Source organism: Musca vetustissima, unplaced genomic scaffold (genome assembly GCF_032173495.1).
Source record: "Musca vetustissima isolate MV318-11 ecotype Yass unplaced genomic scaffold, APGP_CSIRO_Mvet_v1 utg1883, whole genome shotgun sequence".
Classification (NCBI taxonomy): domain Eukaryota; kingdom Metazoa; phylum Arthropoda; class Insecta; order Diptera; family Muscidae; genus Musca; species Musca vetustissima.
In genome coordinates, this window is record NW_026875879.1 from 35,442 (window position 1) to 56,295 (window position 20,854).

At 35.8% G+C, this 20,854-nt stretch overlaps 1 protein-coding gene across 1 annotated transcript; it reads right to left on the reverse strand.

Moving 5' to 3' along the window:
• Nucleotides 1-2,009: 2,009 nt before the first annotated feature.
• LOC133338415 (intersectin-1) lies at nt 2,010-19,467 on the reverse strand. The gene is given in 11 exon segments (XM_061546591.1): nt 2,010-2,048; nt 4,637-4,810; nt 7,636-7,909; nt 8,312-8,650; nt 9,108-10,091; nt 10,489-10,749; nt 10,816-10,963; nt 11,038-11,311; nt 11,373-11,797; nt 11,863-12,651; nt 19,304-19,467. Coding segments are annotated over 11 exon segments (3,843 nt in total). The 3' UTR covers nt 2,010-2,037.
• Nucleotides 19,468-20,854: the final 1,387 nt, after the last annotated feature.

Sequence of the window (20,854 nt, forward strand, 5' to 3'; positions counted from 1 at the left end):
TGAGATTTGAACCCAAGAATCTAAAACATATATTTTTGCAGCCAATTCGGTGGAAAAATGTTCACAACATTCCCAAAATTCCGAATATTGGCCTTATGGGGAGGCGACTACGACACTTACAGACAAATTCGATTGAAAAAAACGTGCCAAATATCGTTAAAATACCGAATATTGGGAGCTGGACTGATATATCCCATTTTCAATATCAAACATACTAGTATGTAGAAATGTTCAAAACGTCATCTTAAATATTGCGAGCTCTATCGTGATTTCAACAGACAGAATGGCAGACATAAATCTACATAGAATTATATTCTAATCCAGAATATATATATATATATACTTTACAGGGTCTCTGGTGATTATTTCGAGGTGTTGCAAATGGAATGCCACATTTACATATACACTTCACCTTATGGTATAAAAATCGACGATTTAAAAATTAGAAAGGAAAGCATACGTATTCGAAATACGATTAAATAAAATCTCTCATACGCCCACAAATTCTTTTAAATAAAAACAGAAGTATTGTTACGCAAATCTCAACTATTTCAACATTTTTAATAATTTTTATTTTGGTTAATTATTTATTTATTTAATCGGTAACGTTTTGTAGGTTATGTTTTTTTGAAAGGAAAATTTGTAATAATAAAATGTTCATCAAAAAGAAGAAACACCTATGAATTTTATGTGTATATACGAGTTATGTATCAATATCCAATACTTTTGTTTGCAATATCATATATATTTTTTTATAATAAATATTATGAACGATTTAGTAATTAAGTGATCCAAAAGAGATTTCAGAAATTCATAACGAAATTTGATATATATATATAATTATTCTGAGATCTTCAAAATGGCTCATGTAGAGGATTAATTTCTGAATTAAATTTTCGTTTTTTTATTAATTTTTAAAATTCAAAATTTCACTGGGCTTCTGAGTCATGTAGAGGATTAATTTCGGAATTAAATTTTTGTTTCAAATCATCTTCATCATTTTATTAGACTGCATAGTCTTGTAGAAGATTAATTTCCGAATTTATTTTTTTTTTTTATTAATTTTTAAAAAATCAATTTTTTCTTTTAGAAAATCTCTTGTGGAACACTTAAGCATTAAATCCACCATATATATCTATATATATTTTTGTTAATATATTTATTTAATAATCAATTTTCTTTTATTATTGTAATAACTAGTCTGACAAGATTTCTTTGTAAAGTGTTTCCCATTTATATATGTAGGTATGTATAATTCATTATTTGTTTGTTTGTATATATGAATGCTTAATTATTGTTTGCATTTAGTTTTTTTGCAAATATGTAATGTAATAATTTATTTTTAATTAATTTACCCAATTATATAAGAAAGCTTGATATTGTCCTTAATACATATGAATTTGCAGTGGATTAGAATATATATGTATGTATATATATATAGTCATCCATCAATGGGTTATGTTGCCTATACCTCGATTTTTCTTCTACGAATTTTTGGTTCCGAACTCTTTCGTTCATTTTGAGAGTGACATTTGAATGTGTAGGTGTCTTACTGACTGACTGAGTGATATTGTGATTGATTAATACGACTAATGGAATGGAATAAATGTGTGTGTGTGAGTATGTGTGAATTTTGTGATTTCCTTTCGATACTCTTATATATTCATTTGTTTTATATATATATTGCAAAAAAAGAACTTACTAATTTCTTTGTCTTCTTTTTCTAATTTTGTTTTTTTTTTCTTTTTTAATTTATTAATTTTTTAATTCATTATTTTTGTTAATAATACCCAGGGTTTTTAGTTTGTAATTTTTCTTATGCCAGATTTTGTGTCCATTTTTGTTTTGTGTTTTTTATTTCTTTTTCTAAATTTTCTAAATTTGTTTCAGTATTTTGTTTTCTATATTTCCGTGTAAATACAATTCATTATTGCTGCTGCTTTACTTTTGTTATTAAATTCAATAATTTTGTTTAGCCATTGTGGTTGTTGTTGTTCTTGTAGTTGCAGTTTAGTAAGCTGGGGCTGGCATAACTTGTTATACATTTCCTAGAAGAAAGAATAGAACAAATTAGTTATATAAAAAAAATTAAAATAAAAAATAATTAAAAAAATCCACCTTTACAAATTATCTTTAAAATTCCCCCTTTAAACAATTATCTTTAAAAAATCCACGCCTTGTATAGACCCTTAAAAAACATCTTTAAAAAATCCACGCCTTGTATAGACCCTTAAAAAACATCTTTAAAAAATCCACGCCTTGTATAGACCCTTAAAAAACATCTTTAAAAAATCCACGCCTTGTATAGACCCTTAAAAAACATCTTTAAAAAATCCACGCCTTGTATAGACCCTTAAAAAACATCTTTAAAAAATCCACGCCTTGTATAGTATAGCCTTGTATAGACCCTTAAAAAACATCTTTAAAAAATCCACGCCTTGTATAGACCCTTAAAAAACATCTTTAAAAAATCCACGCCTTGTATAGACCCTTAAAAAACATCTTTAAAAAATCCACGCCTTGTATAGACCCTTAAAAAACATCTTTAAAAAATCCACGCCTTGTATAGACCCTTAAAAAACATCTTTAAAAAATCCACGCCTTGTATAGACCCTTAAAAAACATCTTTAAAAAATCCACGCCTTGTATAGACCCTTAAAAAACATCTTTAAAAAATCCACGCCTTGTATAGACCCTTAAAAAACATCTTTAAAAAATCCACGCCTTGTATACACCCTTAAAAAACATCTTTAAAAAATCCACGCCTTGTATAGACCCTTAAAAAACATCTTTAAAAAATCCACGCCTTGTATAGACCCTTAAAAAACATCTTTAAAAAATCCACGCCTTGTATAGACCCTTAAAAAACATCTTTAAAAAATCCACGCCTTGTATAGACCCTTAAAAAACATCTTTAAAAAATCCACGCCATGTATAGACCCTTAAAAAACATCTTTAAAAAATCCACGCCTTGTATAGACCCTTAAAAAACATCTTTAAAAAATCCACGCCTTGTATAGACCCTTAAAAAACATCTTTAAAAAATGCACGCCTTGTATAGACCCTTAAAAACATCTTTAAAAAATCCACGCCTTGTATAGACCCTTAAAAAACATCTTTAAAAAATGCACGCCTTATATAGACCCTTAAAAACATCTTTAAAAAATCCACGCCTTGTATAGACCCTTAAAAACATCTTTAAAAAATCCACGCCTTGTATAGACCCTTAAAAAACATCTTTAAAAAATCCACGCCTTGTATAGACCCTTAAAAAACATCTTTAAAAAATCCACGCCTTCTACAGACCCTTGAAAAAATATCTTCTATAGACCCTTAAAAAATATTCTTTAAAAAATCCACGCCTCGCCTTTGGTAGACCCTCTCAAAAAATATTCTTCAAAAAATTCACGCCTCGCCTTTGGTAGGCCCTCTCAAAAAATATTCTTTAAAAAATCCACGCCTCGCCTTTGGTAGACCCTCTCGAAAAATATTCTTTAAAAAATTCACGCCTCGCCTTTGGTAGGCCCTCTCAAAAAATATTCTTTAAAAAATCCACGCCTCGCCTTTGGTAGACCCTCTCAAAAAATATTCTTTAAAAAATTCACGCCTCGCCTTTGGTAGACCCTTTTAAATATTTTTGAAAATCTACGCCTACTAAAAATTAAAATTTATAACTTTTAAAAAATAAATCAAATGTAACAAAAAATAAAACCAAAACAAAAAAGCAATTAAAAATTATTTAACTTTTATTTTAATACATATATATGTGTATATATAATATAATAATAATAATATCGATAATAATATTGCAAATAAAGCACATATATAAATATATATTTACACATATTTTGTTGTTTTAAGCTCATTATCAAAAAAATAAGTGACAAGAAAAAAATAAACTTAAAATTATTTATGATAAAAAAATAATTTAATACAAAAAAAATAATATTGCAAAAAATTTGGTGGGAAAAAGGAATAACAGAAGCCAAATTTGAAAAAAATATATTCGGAAAATAACAAAATTAAAATAGCATTACAAAGCAAATATGATCTATGGCATTGTTGTTGTAATAAATCTAAAGAGAGGGGTGTGATTAGGTTGGGGTCTATTTTGTTTTTCACAATAATTGCAATGGAACAAAACTTGGCTAACTTAACAAACAATAAAAAAAGAAAACAATAAATACAGTCTATTTAACTTAAAGATAATTAATTCACTTAAAAATTAACAAAAAATAATAATAAAGAAAGAAAAAATATAATATTAAATTTAACATGTTTTATAAACAATCGCCAAAAGCGAAAACAGAGAGAGGGAGAGAGAGAGTTGGGGGTAGTTCAATAATAATAATATTTTCGAAATTTCGGAATGTTCGTATTCGTTTTTAATGATCGTTAATTACAGATCAAAATATCATAAAGAAAAAATATATTTTTAAAGCATAACAATGACAATGTATACAAAAATAAAATATTAATGGGTAGAAGAGAGGTGAGAGAGCATTGAGTTGTGTACGGGGGGATTGCATTAAATTATAATTAAAGCGTTCATGTTGAGGATTTTTTTGGTCTATCCCAGCCATTAGCAGCACATCCTAGGAATATTTCAATTATTTGTTGCCATTGGCTTTCTTACCGGACGTCACAAATGGTCCAACATAATTGCTGGGGAACAAACCGGTAAGACCATTCAATTCACCGCGCCACCATTCGGGTTCATCTCGGCCCAGTACACTGATAATATCATCTTTGTCAAATGATAATTCATCATCGTTTTGTGCTTTGTACGGGTACAGAGCAATGACTTTGTCTGGAAAGAGAAGAAGAAGAAAGAAAATTTAATTAAAAATTTGAATATAAAATATAATAAGAATTTTTTGAAAAAATATTTTTGAAGGCGTGGATTTTTTAAAGAATATTTTTTCAAAATAATTGTTCGGGGTCTATCAAAGGCTTGGATTTTTTAAAGACTTTTTTTTCAGGGCCAACCAAAGGCGTGGATTTTTTAAAGAATATTTTTTTAAGGAATATTTTTGAGAGGGTCTACCAAAGGCGAGGCGTGGATTTTTTTAAGGAATATTTTTGAGAGGGTCTACCAAAGGCGAGGCGTGGATTTTTTTAAGGAATATTTTTGAGAGGGTCTACCAAAGGCAAGGGGTGGATTGCGAGGCGAGGCGTGGATTTTTTAAAGAATATTTTTGAGAGGGGTTCCAAAGTCGGATTTTTTTAAAGAATATTTTTGAGAGGGTCTACCAAAGCGAGGCGTGGATTTTTTAACGAATATTTTTGAGAAGGTCTACCAAAGGCGAGGCGTGGATTTTTTTAACGAATATTTTTGAGAAGGTCTACCAAAGGCGAGGCGTGGATTTTTTTAAGGAATATTTTTGAGAGGGTCTACCAAAGGCGAGGGGTGGATTGCGAGGCGAGGCGTGGATTGTTTAAAGAATATTTTTGAGAGGGGTTCCAAAGTCGGTTTTTTTTAAAGAATATTTTTGAGAGGGGCTCTAAGAGACGGATTTTTTAAAGAATATTTTTGAGAGGGGCTCTAAGAGACGAATTTTTTAAAGAATATTTTTGAGAGTGGCTCTAAGAGACGGATTTTTTAAAGAATATTTTTGGGACCCAAAAGGGCACCTCAAGATGCTTGGGTTTTCTAAAGAATATTTTTTTTTGGGTTTGGGGAGTTGATTTTTTAACTAATATATTGTAAATAATCTGGAATATTTTTTAAGAATATACTTCAGGGTTAATTTTGTAAAGAATATCTGTTAAGTGTCCTTCAATTTATTTGGACCCAAGAGGTTTGGATGTTTTAAATAATATTTTTTTGAAACCCAAAAGGGACCCCATTATGATTGGATTTTTTTATAGAATAGTTTTAAGGTCCAACGTATGGCGTGAATTTTTAAAAATGATTTTTAAAGCCGACCTGATTCAGTTCGCCTACAAAGCCGAACTCGTTTAAAAAACGACAATCAACACGTCTATAATGCCGATATAGAATTGGCATATAAAGACGACCTTCAGCTCACCAATATAGACGATCTGTTTCAGCTAACCTACAAAGACGATTTGTTTCAGCTCGCCTATAAAGCCGACCTGAAGACTCGCCTTCTATAGACCATTTGAAAAATATCTTTAAGTAATCCTTTGTATAAGGAGGTCTGGCCAAACCGTAGGCTCTGTCTAACATCCTCGTTCGATAGGAAGAGATCCTTCAGATAGCCATCGACCAGCAACCATTTATCCTCGCTGATGATCCCGTCAGGGTAAGCTCGGTTCATGATTGCTAATCGCAGATCATCCGGAAGCTCTTGTGGAGCAGCAGAGTCGCTGAGCACCGTTGTAGGTTTTTGGGCTACCTGCTTCGAGACAGCGTGTTTGGTTTCCACCACACAATCACTGCTCTTGGCAGGTTTGTCCTTCAGCGCAAACGAAACAGATTTTTGTGCAGCTGACGACTGTGTGGGTCTCTTTGCAGCAGGTTATTGTTCCTCATTCTCTTGACAGCTGTGGACTCGCTACCTTCGGCGCATCCACTAGTAACTGCCCAATTGTCACAGCCTTGGGTATCGGCTTTGGCAATTCGACAGAGTGTGAATTGACAGAGGGTGATTGTGCCTTATCGGTCTTCTTGGAGGCCTTTTTACGCGGTCTCCTGCGGGCCGACTTCGACAGTCCCCTACCTTCCGTCTTTGTGGATGCTGATGTCTGGGACGTCTCAGTACTCAGTTTACCCTTGGGTGGTGCTGATGTATACTATAACCTCCGACAGGTTTCTCCTTCTTTGGAGGGACTACCGTGGTGGTCTTCGTACTGGGTAGGGGGATCCTTTTAAACAAGAAGTCCCTCTCAATATCATTCGTATAATTCCTGGAGAACTTCCGGATGAATTTGAGGTTCCTCCTGATTAAAAGGAACTCCTTTCCCGTGATGCAGTCGCTGTCCCGTCCGATGAATCGGTTGCAGTAGTTAACTGCTGCTAACTGAGAGATTGAGGTCGACCATGGTATAGCCACTTACCAGGGCAAGGACTTGGCGGCTAAGCCTTAATAAGCTTAGGTATCAACAAGGCTTCTATAGACCCTTAAAAAATTAGCTTTAAATGAATTATGAAATCCAGGCCTTCTATAGACCCTTGAAAAATATCTTTAAAAAATTCACGCCTTCTATAGACCCTAGAGAAATATCTTTATAAAGTCCTCGCCTTCTATAGACCCTTGAAAAAACCTCTTTAAAAATCCACGCCTTCTATAGATTCTTGAAAAAATCTCTTATAAAATCCATGCCTTCTATAGACCCTTAAAAATATCTTTAAGAAATCCACGCCTTCTATAGACCCTTAAAAAATATATTTTAGAAATCCACGACCCTTGAAAAAATCTCTTTAAAAATCCACAACCCTTGAACAAATCTCTTTAAAAAATCCAATACTCCCTTGATAAATATCTTTAAGAAATCCACGACTTCTATAGACCCTTGAAAAATATATTTACGAAATTTACGCCTTTTATAGGCCCTTGAAAAATATCTTTAAACAATTCACCCTGAAAAAAATCTCTTTAAAAAATCCACGCCTTCTATAAAGACGAATTTTATATATATATATTTTATCTATTGTTATAATTTTCTTACCCAATATAGTTTCGGTCATCTCAACTCGACTGCCGGAAACGGGAGTATTACGGCCACTGTTACGACCACCTTGTAACACTTTGACATATGTGGCAGGGAACCAACCGATTTGACGTTTACGTCCCTTGGCCTGTAGTTCACCTTCCCACCAACCGGTTTCGGTTTTCTTACGGATCATTATGAGTTGGCCACGAGTCAGCGACAGCTGTTCAGGACTGGTAGCTTCATAGGGTGCAATAACTTGTGCTATTTCGGAACGTTTGGCTCGCATGCCCTAAGGAGGGAAAGAAAATTAATTTAATTTTCAAAAATTCGATTTAGTAATTTTCAAATATTTAAATTTGATGTGAAATAAAAGTGTTTTCATATTAGCATTCCTTTAAACTAGTCATTTGGTAGTAGAGAAGCAATAATTATTAAGAAGAAGCGAAAAAAATGATAACAAAAAATGGTGTTTGAAAAACAAAACAAAACAGAAAAATGATAAAAAGCCGTTTTTACACAACAAAATTACAAAAACAAAAAAATTAAAATATTTTGTTGCTTTTGCTTGCTTGCAACTAATCATACAGTCAGACAGTAAACAAACAGGTGAGAGGGGTGAGAGAAAGGACAGTCAGACAGACAGACATAGAGTTATTACAAAAGTAAAATTATTATTATTTTTTTTAATTACTGGAGTCATGGAAGAAGTACGTGACATGGGACGACTATACGATTCAGCAGGTTCACTTGATTGTGTTTTATTGTTAGATTGTGTATTGATTTGTGAGACTTCCGTATCCAGTTCCTCATTGGTTCGGGTCTCTTCGGCCGCCACAGCTGCCGCATCATCGTGAGTCGCATTGCTATCGACTATATTCGAGGTGGAGGAGGAGGAGGCGGCGGCAGGGTTCATTTGTTCATTGGTTAATTGGGTATCCGAGGCGGCGGCGGCAAGCGTATTATCTGACAAAGCAGTCGAAGCATTTTCGGTTATTTGATCATGATGAGCATTGCCATTGTATGTGTTATCCTAGAAAATGTTTAAATGAGATAGAGAGAGAGACACAAAAAATGTTTGGATTTTTGTTTTTTTCGTAGGGTTTTAAGGGAGATGATAATTCAACTAATGCTTCAAAAGGTGGGTTGTGTGTTTGTAATTCATATAACAATTCTATAAAATTGTAATAATGGACGTGTGTGTGTGTGTGATGTGCTTTTTTCGCTTGTTTCTTTTCTTTTAGTGTATGTGTGATTTTGTGAGGTTATGTTTTCTATTCAATTGCGAAATTGAACTATTTTTCTTGTTGCTGATTTTTGCTTTAAAAATTGTAATTGTGTTATGTTAGTCATCATGCTTTTTTGTTTTTGATTGGAACTTTAACACTGTGCAGCGGGACAGGCACGCCTCTTTTCGATTCGCTTGTGAGATTAATGGTCTAGCAGAGCTGGTTTCAATCTTAAGCTGGCAGCAGGCAACCATTACTCACCTTGCTGTAGGCATCATCATATTGGGCCGTTGTATCTGTGATGGTGGGGGCCGCACCACCCACATCTGCTTTTTGTACATAATTTGAGGGGAACATGCCCGTGCGATTGCCTATTGTACCCGTCCACCAGTCACCTTCTTTCTTTATCACCATTACCATTTCACCGGCACTGAAGGTGAGATCTCCAGCTTCAGCAGATTCGTAGGGATAGGCGGCTATGTAATACTCAACATCACCATTGTAGGTAGGATCTGCAGCCACGGCGTCCGTAGAAGTGGTTCTAAAAACAAAAAAATTTCAAAAATTATTTTTTTCAATTCCCAAAAATGTCTCCTTTAAAAACCCTTACCCATAACCCTGACTATTATCATTGTAGGTATCTTGCGCAGTGGTATAACTCTCCGTGGGCGCCAAATCCTCTTCCATTTTTTCCACATAGGTCTCGGGGAACCATCCCGTATGGCCATTTATTTCACCCGCCAACCAACCAGGTTCAGCATTTTGTTCTAACGGTACAAATATAATATCACCAGGCACAAAAGATATTTCATCCGCATTGCGAGCTGTAAATTCATACACCGCTTTGTATTTAACAAAACCTTCAGGGGCCGGACCGCTTGTATCCGCCACAACAGCATTATCCATTGCAGAAGATACAGCCGTAGTGGATGCCACAGCTGTACTATTGTCATTTGCCAACGAATATTGATCAATACTTGATGTTGTGGTTGCACCCCATGCCGATCCTGTGTCCCATGCCGAGGTCGCGGTAACATTTTCATTCTTTTTATTATATTTCATTTCCAGAACTTGTGTTCGCTGTTTATCATAATCGGCATATAATTCTTCACACTTTTTAATAAGTTCGGAAAGTTCTGCCTTCACTTCGGTCACTTGTATGTCATGGGAATTGATATCTTCTTTTTTAGATTCAATTTCACTTCGGATGTTTTCCACTTTGTCTTTGAGTTGTTTGATTATTAGCTGGAAAGTAGAAAAAAAGAAATTATAAATTTTTTTCGAACGTGGTTTTTAAAAAGAATATTTTTTAGGGCCCAATAAATGGCGTGGATTTTTAAAAGAATATTTTTTAGTGTCGAATATAAGCGTGGATTTTGTAAAGGAATATTTTTAGGTGTCAATACAAGGCGTGGATTTTTTAAAGGAATATTTTTAGGGGTCAATACAAGGCGTAGATTTTTAAAGGAATATTTTTAGGGGTCAATACAAGGCGTAGATTTTTAAAGGAATATTTTTAGGGGTCAATACAAGGCGTAGATTTTTAAAGGAATATTTTTAGGGGTCAATACAAGGCGTAGATTTTTAAAGGAATATTTTTAGGGGTCAATATAAGGTGTGGATTCCTAAATTTTCCACTTACTTGTTTATTTGCAAATGCTGCTGTCAACTGCTCCTGTTGGCCGGCATCACCCAAGGCACCGGCCGCCTTGGCTTTGGCATCCCATTTGGCTTTCTCCTGTGTCAATTGCAATAATTTGGCATTTTGTTCTTTGATACGAGCTTTTAGCTGGGACATTTCCGACATGGATGTGTCACGCTGTGAACGCATTCCATCAATAACCGATTTGACATTGGTCACGCCAGCACGTGTTTCACAAATTTTCTGTGAAAGATCTTTGATCTGAAAATGATGAATAAAAAAAATTATAAATAAAAATTGAAAGGTATTGAAATCAAAGTCTAAAACCTTTTCATTCAATGTACTCAATTCCACATTTAATTGAGTATTGTGGGCTTTTTGCTTGAGTACACGTTCCTGTTCACGTTGCTTTTGAGAATTCAGCTCGGCAATGCGTGCCTGTTCCCATTCCAAGAGACGTTGTTTTTCCAATTCTCTGTAGAAGAGATTGAGAGGATGAATTTTGTAATATTTAAACTCGTATTAGGATATTTTGAAAATGTGACTTACTTCCTAGCAGCTTCTTTGGCTTCAAGTTCCCGTTTTCGTTGTTCCTCCTTTTCCATTTCGAGTTCACGCTGCTTCTGCAGCTGACGTTCAAGTTCTTCCTGTTGTTTGCGTTCAGCTTCAAGCCGGGCCTTTTCACGTTTTTCGGCCTCTTCACGTTCTTTACGTTCACGTTCCTCCTTTTCTTTGCGCTGCTGATCCTGTAATAATTTACGACGTCTATCCAGCTCAGCCTGACCTTTGTCAAAGTTCTCTTTGCGTTTGTCTTCGAAAGAGGCTGTAAAAAGAGAAATTCGTTATTTCAATTCAAAATAATTATGAATGGGAGACTTCCTTACTTTGTGGTAGTCCAGCCAAAGGATCGGCATCGCCGGCCCCTTGAGATGAAACCGAGGCATGTCGAGATCCTGGCTGTGAGCCAGGCCTTGAAATGGGACCCGACACAGAGCCCTGCCGAGATTTATTTTTACGAAAACTAGGTGGTATCCAATCAGCCGGCAAAGTGGCGGGTATTTTTTCACCATTCATGGCCTTATCGCACAAAAACATGGCCAATATAAATTCATCACAACTGAGACGGCCATCGGTATCCAAATCAGAAAGAGTCCAGATTTGAGCCAGTGTGGCTTGTGGCAATTTACTTTGTACCAAAATGCCACGGGCCTGGGGTCCAGTTAAATAGCCCGTGCGATTACGATCTGTGGCATTGAAGACTTGAGTGTATTTGCGTTTGGCTGGGGCCTTGACAGCCCATTCTCCTTGTCTAGAAACGAAAAAGAAAATTTTTATTAAATTGGAAAAATGTTTGAAGATCTGTTTGGTACTCACGGTGATTCCAATGATGGTGCCCTTTCCGATATGGACATATTGCGACTTGGTGGATTACTACCCGGTGGTGTGGGTGTGGCGGCCACAGCTGCTGCAGCCACTGCATTTGGTGGTGAAATTACTTTCGCTGCCACAGATACTGGTGGTGGTATTGGTGGCGGTGCCACACCACCCGCCACCATGCCGCCTACAACAGGAACCGTGGGTGCCACACCAGGCACCATGCCACCAGGCATCATGGGCGGTATGCCTGGCATTGCAGCTGGTTGTGTTACCACTGGCATACCAGCAACAGCTGGCACCCCGGGAACACCGGCAACACCACCATGCATCATACCGGCCTGCATTGCGGCAGGCATTACTGGCACAGCGCCAGTCATTTGTTGCATTGGTGGTATTCCAGCCATGGCTGCCGGAGCCATATTAGCCTGTGGCACAATGCCTGGCAAAGAACCGGGAACCATGCCGGGGACAATGGGCACAGCCCCGGGCATTGGTACCAATGGAGCGGCCGCTGAGGTGGGCACTGCAGCTGCTGTGGGCATTGGTGGTACTTCGGGCTTTTGGGCAGCCGCCGCCACAGCGGTTTTTGTTGCTTCCAATGGACTTAGGCTACCAGCGCCTGTTGGTGTCAGAGTTGGTGTCGTTCCGGTACTTAGCGAAGCCAATAGCGATGGTGGCAACGCTTTGGGTACTTCCATGCCACGTAATTTCAAATTGATTAGCTTGCATGCAATACTGAACTCATTTATGTTCATTTTGCCATCGGAATCTGTATCAGCCAGTGCCCTGATAAGAGAAATACGAAAAAAAAACAATAACAATTAGTATTGGAATTAAGTGTTAAAATTCACAGTTTTCGAAAATGGAAAATAAAAATGCACATACAAAAAATAAAAGTTTAATGAACTAAGATTTAAAGATATGAAATATATTCCGACCTCCAAACCTCCTCTAAATATAAGGCGTGGATTTTTAAGGAATATTTTTAGGGGTCTAATCGAGGCGTGGATTTTTAAAGGTATACTTTTAAGGGTCTAATCGAGAAGTGGATTTTTAAACGAATATTTTTAAGGGTCTAATCGAGGCGTGGATTTTTAAAGAAATATTTTTAGGGGTCTAATCGAGGCGTGGATTTTAAAAAAAATATTTTTAGGGGTCTAATCGAGGCGTGGATTTTTAAAAGAATATTTTTAGGGGTCTAATCGAGGCGTGGATTTTTAAAAGAATATTTTTAGGGGTCTAATCATGGAGTGGATTTTTAAAGAATATTTTTAGGGGTCTAATCGAGGAGTGGATTTTTAAAAGAATATTTTTAGGGGTCTAATCGAGGCGTAGATTTTTAAAGGAATATTTTTAGGGTCTAATCGAGGCCTGACTTCTTAAATAAATATAGGGCTTCATAGAGGCGTGAATTCTTAAATGAATATAGGGCTTCATAGAGGCGTGAATTCTTAAATGAATATAGGGCTTCATAGAGGCGTGAATTCTTAAATGAATATAGGGCTTCATAGAGGCGTGAATTCTTAAATGAATATAGGGCTTCATAGGGGCGTGAATTCTTAAATAAATATAGGGCTTCATAGAGGCGTGAATTCTTAAATGAATATTTTTCAGGGTTTCATAGAGGTGTGAATTCTTAAATGAATATTTTTCAGGGTTACATAGAGGTGTGAATTCTTAAAAGAATATTTTTCAGGGTTTCATAGAGGTGTGAATTCTTAAATGAATATTTTTCGGGTTTTAATAGAGGTGTGAATTCTTAAAAGAATATTTTTTAGGGTTTCATAGAGGTGTGAATTCTTAAAAGAATATTTTTTCAGGGTATTATAAAGACGATTTTTTAAAGAAAATATTTAAAGGCCAAGTAAGGCGTTAAATTTTTAAGAACCAATGTGAGGCGTATTTGGATTTTTTTGAAGAGTTTTGAAGAGCAATCGAGGCGGGTATTTTTTGATGTATATATTATCTGCGACTAATCGAGGCTTTGATTTTTTCAGAGACCAATCGAGGCGTAAATATTTTCATTTTTAAAGAATATTTTTCAGGGACTACAGAAGGCGTCGATTTTTAAAGAATACTTTTTCAAACTACTGTCCATTGCGCCATTCGGGAGCAACAGTACAAGTGGCGAATTTGGAGTTGTCTGTTTTAGAAAGGTTTGTCATCATTTTTGGTTTAAATGTCACAGTTTAAATGCTTCGACTTTAATTTTACTGACCTTTAAATCAACTAGCTGCCCCCTCTCAGAGGATATCCTTATCTTTCACATTATATCCTTTGAAATTGTGAATTTTACTAATGCCAGTCGTTGGAAATCGCCAACAAAAATGAATTATACATCTGCACCACACAACAACAACATTGTTTCTTTATATTCAAATGTGTTTTATTTTCTTTTTGAATTTGGCATTTCCCATTCTTTTTGGTGGCTAAAGTACTTCATTATTCACTTATATACACACACAAACATACATGTCTGCATACAAGTGTATTAGGGTTGGACGGAAAAAAGAAGAGTTCTTGAGATTGGTAAGACAAACGGCCGAACATTATGAGCGACAATTCTGAAATATACCATAAATCAATTAAACCGAAATATCGAAAAAGGGCCAGTCATGTCTGCCCTACTGAACCATAATGTTGAGGCATGTTGCTAATTCGCTTCAGTCGAATGACGATTTCCCTACCGGCTATCGGTTATTATTGTATACGACTACTGTCCCTTTTTTGAAAGCGAGGAGGTAATGGAGACGGCCAAATACCTACTTCGCATCATTGCAAGAAACTGCGAAGTTATTAACAGGACGGTTTCGGGGTTATTCCCTAGACCCCCGTACTATAATTACCTTTACAGAAGAATAACAGATCAAAAATCCGAGTCGATTTCAGTTCTAATGTACCACTTTGGTATCCTTTCTTCCACAGCATATACAAATTGGCCATATTCATTATCGAGTATTCTACTATTTTGTTAATAAAACATTCTTTTCAACATTGTTGGTCATTGTTTTGTAAATTTCCAGCCGAAAAGCCATGAATAGAATGTGTGTGTTTGCATTTGTATTTATTATGGCATTGCATTTTCGTTTTGTTTTTCATTTTTCGCCTTTGTTTTCTAAATAATAATTAGAATGTTTATTTAGAAATTGCGTATGGAAGAATATTCGGAAGAAAGCCTAATATGTGCAAAATGTTTAGAAAAAATCATTAACAAGTTTATAAAGTCATTGCCACTTGCAATAGCAGAGGAACCAACCAAAACCGAGTTCATGGCTAACTATGATGAGAACATTGTTGTTGACCATAGAGGGCCTCTTAGTGTTTGACTTTGAACTAAATAATAACAACAAAGAAGTGAAAAAATCGTTCATTTCGGCCGGGCTTAGGATACCCTCCCCACCATAGGAATACTGACAGATAGTTGAAATGAAAATATAGGAACATACAACATACAAAAAGTGGACATATAACGACAATTTTACCAATCGATTGTTGGAAACCATAATCTACACCAAATACAAATTTCAGCAACTTTAATGGGGTTTTCCTATAAACTCCAAACCTCAAAATGTGGACCCATATTCTGAACGCATGGTAGGGTGAAATATGTGTATAAAATCCTCAAAATATTGCAATTTAGATTGCAAAGTTATATGAGCCATACCAAAAGCGGGATCAATATTGACAGCATTGTGTAGGAATTAGCGAATATTTGATATTTTTTAATATGAAGGGTTATGACTAATTAAGGACCGATAATCGATATCCTCCGAAGAAAGAATGATTACAACAGATGGCTAAATGGACTAAATCGTCTTAGTAGGGTATAAACTGATAATTTTGAGTACAGAATACACCCCATTCTATGGTCGAATACAGGTATATGGAGACAACCGTATATTTATAATATTTAGTGGAGAGACTTAGTACTCAATAAGAACACAAAGTGCCAAATTACAGCGAATTTTGTTGAATACAAAACTTCAAAATACCGAAATATCGGTTACCGTTATATGGGGGCTATCGGAAAATGGACCTATATTAATAATTTTTAGTGAGGAGATTTGGTACTCAATAAGAACGCAAAATGCGATATTACTGCGAATTTGGTTGAAAAATGCGCTCAAAAACCCCAAAATAGCGAAAAATTGGGGGGTAACTTTATATGGGGGCTACCCGAAAAAATTTACCTATATTTATAATTTTTAGGAGGAGAGAATTGCTAACCAAAGAAAACTGAAAGTACTAAATTACAGCCAATTCGGTCAAAAAATGCGATCAAAAGCCTCCAAAAACTGAAAATTGGGGGTACCGTTATATGGGACCTTCTCGAAAAAATGGACCTACATTTATATTTTGTGGAGAGATTTGCTACCCAAGAATAACTCAAAGTACTAAATTGCAGCCGATTCGGTAGAAAAATGCGGTCAAAACCACCCAAAATCTGAAAATTAAGGTGTACCGTGATATGGGAGCTACCCGAAAAAGTGGACCTATATTTATAATTTTTGGTAGGAAGATTTGGAAACCAATAAGAACGCAAAATGCCAAACTACCGCGAATTTGGTTGAAAAAATGCGTTCAAGAACACCAATATACCGAAAATTGGGAGTACCTTAATATGGGGGTTACCCGAAAAAATGGATTTGCTATCCTAGAAGAACTCAAAGTACTAAATTACAGCCTATTTGATTGAAAAATGCGGTCAAAACCCCTTAAAACTGAAAATTTGTGGTTACGGTTATATGGGGGCTACCAGAAAAAGTGGACCTATGTATATAACTAATTGTGGAGAAATTTGGTACCCAGTAACAACCCATTGTACCAAATTTCGGCGAAATTGGTAGAAAAGCGCACTGTGAAGAAAAACAAACTTAATATATCATCCATACTATGGCCGAGGGTATAAAAAATTAAAAAAAAAACTGAAATAAATACAGTCGAAATCGTTTAAACCGACGAAATCTAAAAATCCCGAATTTTAAAAAAAAATATCGCTATATCCTTCTATAGCATGGGATCGGTTCTGATTTAGATATAGCTCCCATTCTCCGCCTTCGGGGAGCAGAGCTGAATGCTAACGGACGCGTCCACAGGCTGTAGATAGTGGAAAGCCCAATACAATTTTTTGGGTAGCTGTGAATATCAAATAAACAGACTCGGACAATCTGCGGAATCTTAAGATTCATCAGGGGTTGACAAACATCTTATTTCCAGAGTAAATCATTTTCTGTTACAAACTGTCTTCACTCGCAATTGATATGATCTCAATATATTTTTTTGACATTGTCTTCCAATGCAGGCAAACAAGACCTTACAATGTCTGAAATGGTGTACCATTTTCTCTTTTTGGAAAACAAAGTTCAAGTTATTATTGGCAGCAACAAATACGGGAAACGACATGACATAAAATATAACATAGTCTTGCGAAATTTATTACATGAACATACAAATGCACATATGTACGTATATTGTGGTATATAAATCCTAACAATGTCATGTACAAAAACATACATAAATATTTTATTATGAGACAAGGAGGATAAAATGATATGGCCGGAGAATAACATCACAGCTTAAATCACACTCACGCTAAATCATCTTTTGTGTATTATCACATGTTGCTGTTGTTGTTGTTTGGGAATTATGGGGCGTAGTTTGTCAAATATTCAAACCAAACATTTGAAAAAAAAAATATTGACACATTGAAATTTGAAAAATAATAACGCTATCATAAAAAATCTTAATATAAAAAATCGTACAACAAAATATGTGGTATTAAGTTCGGTGGATTACTAGAGAAAACTAGAACCACAACAAACGAACAAAATGGAGGTCATGGAACGAGATTAATTTATTCAACAAGTCTCTCACAGAAGAAACGGATCCCAATACAAGCTTCACTACAGAATCTACTTTTAAATGGGATAGTTTTGGGGATTTAAGACTTTCGACTAGAATCTCTTCTACAATTACATTTTTGCAAACAGCAGTTAAAGGGTTTCAAATTGATATCCAAACCCTTTGTCATCGAATGCATGCTACAGCAATCCTCCTATGTTGACTTGGCCAGAATCGGCGTAGTACCCAGCTCATCATCAGTGAGGGTAAGATTTAGTAGCAGTTCCTCCAGAAGTGTATCAACACTTTGCTCTTCCGGTACAAGCCTGTCCAGGTGGTCGAATAGTTCCCTACTCTGTTTCTCTAGAATATCGCGGATAATACTAAGGGTCCCATGTAGGTCGTCCTCTCCCAGAACTGCAGTCCTGTGAGTCGTAGACTGATTTGCATCAGTCTTGACTAGCTCGTTTTCTATTTGTATTGCCTTAAGTCGCAATTCTAAATTTCCAAAAAAAAAATATTTATTTATTTATTAATTTTTTTGTATTGAATCATTGAATCAAATTGAATCATCTTGAATTACCTACAAGCTGGGTAGCAACTGTAGTATTTCCCAACCTGAAATCTTTGCTATTAGGAAGGCAGCGGCATTGATAAAAAGTTTGGATGCAGCGATCGTTGCAGGGTTGCTATAATTCAATTCTTGTACAATTCTTAAAAAAACACGCCTTAGATCCACTAATGGTCCTTTAAAAAATACTTTAGAAAATCAATACCGATGGTCGTTTTAACGCATAACTCCCCCTATTGGCCCTTAAAAATTCATTAAATTTTAACATTTTTTAAAAAAATCAATACCTAAGGTCGTTTTAATACTGATTTTCCATTGACCCTTTTAAAAATGCATATCAAAGGTCCTCTGATGGTCCTTTTACAAACTTTTTAATAATCCACCATACAAATTGGTCTTGGACTTTGAATATACCCAAAATGTGGGGTCTTTAATGAAATATAATTAGAGGCGTTGTAAAAAGGGACCAACAGGCAAGTCTTTATAATACAATCCACAACCGGTCCTCAAACATTCTTCTTCTGTTCTTTATCATTAGCATCGCCTCGAATTTATGACTTCTCAAAACACTTCATATCCTAATTAATAACCTCTTGAGACTATCACCTACATCTATCTAATCAGGGTCATTGACTCTTCCTTAAAGCTTCTGCTTCTTTCATGTTAAGAAGTTCTTTCAAAAAGCTATTATCAGAGTTTGGTTAAAGGCAAAACTAAGAAGAAGAAAAATATGAATAAAGAAAATCATTAACGACAATACAATAGAAATACTATATAAGTGTAAACAAGAAACCATCCGTCTCAAGTATAAGAGGAGGAGGTTGAGATGTACGACGACAGCAAGCGATATTTTTTATCGAAGCAAAAAAGAGGAATTTACAACATACATATCGCCTGCTGCCGCTCTATATTGGGGGGTTTATATATTTTTTAATACTTCAACGTATGAGTCACTCAGAAGCTAATCGGCTGAGGTTTATGTTTGCTGATTATTATGTTGCTGATGAGACAGACAGTCAGACTTACCATATTTGTCCAAGTATTAAAGGCGGCAATTGTGATTGCAAAAAGAAACCCTTTGCCTGGCCGCCGGTAACAAAACCATTCTGCGGCTGTAATGCCTTAAATTGTTCCACATATTTCAGTTTTTCTCGTTGTGTAATTATCCAGGGATCTGTGGCTGGATTCATGGTGATGGTGGAGGTGGTTCTGGTGGATGTTGATATTGGATTGTGGTTGTTGTCGATAAGTATTTTTAGGCCTGGCAAAATCTGTGTGGGGTGTGGGAGAAGATTGATTCCTTTTGCTAGACTTCTGTGTGGGGTTCTACAATTGGATGGCTGTTCTGGATTTGCTTTGCTTTTTTCTTTTTGGTATTCTTGTTCTAATTTTCTTGATTTCTAAAGTTTTACATCAGAACGAACGGGGTTGTTGTTGCTTGCTTGTGGTGCTGCTGTTCATACATCGGCAAAAATTTGGGCCAACAACAACATCAACAACACAAATGCACTTTGATGTGACACACTTTGGCTTCTTCCGTTTTAGTGGGTGAGGAGGAGTTCCCTTTTCACAATTCTGCTATCCACAAACTAGGAGCCGTTGTTACCCCACTAGGATGTCTTTCATGCAGGAATATGTAAGAGGTGTTTGTTCTTGTTTTTGTGTCTTTTTTTGTAGGAAATGTGATTGTTCTTCTTCTTAGTCTTTTAGACTTTGGATGAGATCTCTCTATAGGAATTCTGAGATTGATTATTAAAATTTCTTCATATGGCTAGGTTAGGTTATTATCCTGCTGTGGCTTGCTGCTGTTGCTGCCTTCTTCGTTCTTTCGTTCGTTTATGGGGAAGAGTTTGGGATATACACACACACGAACTCAGCTGGGCGACAGAGGAGGGCTTTGATTTAATAATTTTCTATGTTGTTGTTGCTTTTTTCTGTTCTTACTACTATTATGTGTAATTATTTAGCTATTTTCTTGTTCTTTTTTGGGTGCTATTTGCAGTTGTACTACTTTTTTTTTTTTTTTTTTTTGTTATTCCTTGGCCCTTTTTGCCTGACAGTTCTTGATTCTTGCCACTGTTGTTGGTAGTGCGTTTGCGTTTAGTCTCACTCCCACCACCCGCTTCAAATGCGTGTGTGCAAGAGTGTGTTTGCTCAACTCGTTATTCTCTCTCTTTTGACACCTCTCCACCTACAACAAAATTGTGCTGCTTCTTCTTCTTGTTTTACAACTTGGTCGTCGGTATGTCTGTCCGACCGTCGTTTTTGTCTGGTGGTTTTTATTAATGGTTATTATTTCGTTAAAAGTTACTCGTTTGCTGCTCCTTTTTTCTCAGTCGTTGACGGTGACGTTGACGTCAACGGAGAGTTATAACAACAACAAACACACACAACTCATTTACAACACTCCGTCTCTCTACAATACAACTCTATACTGTAACTGATGGTGATGATGCTGTTGGTGTCTCTGCTGCTGCTGCTCTCTGTCTCTGCTACTATTGTTACGGCAACTGCACTGTCAACTGCTAAATGTACCGAAACCGAAAGGAAGAAGACAGAACAAAAAAAAGACGTACG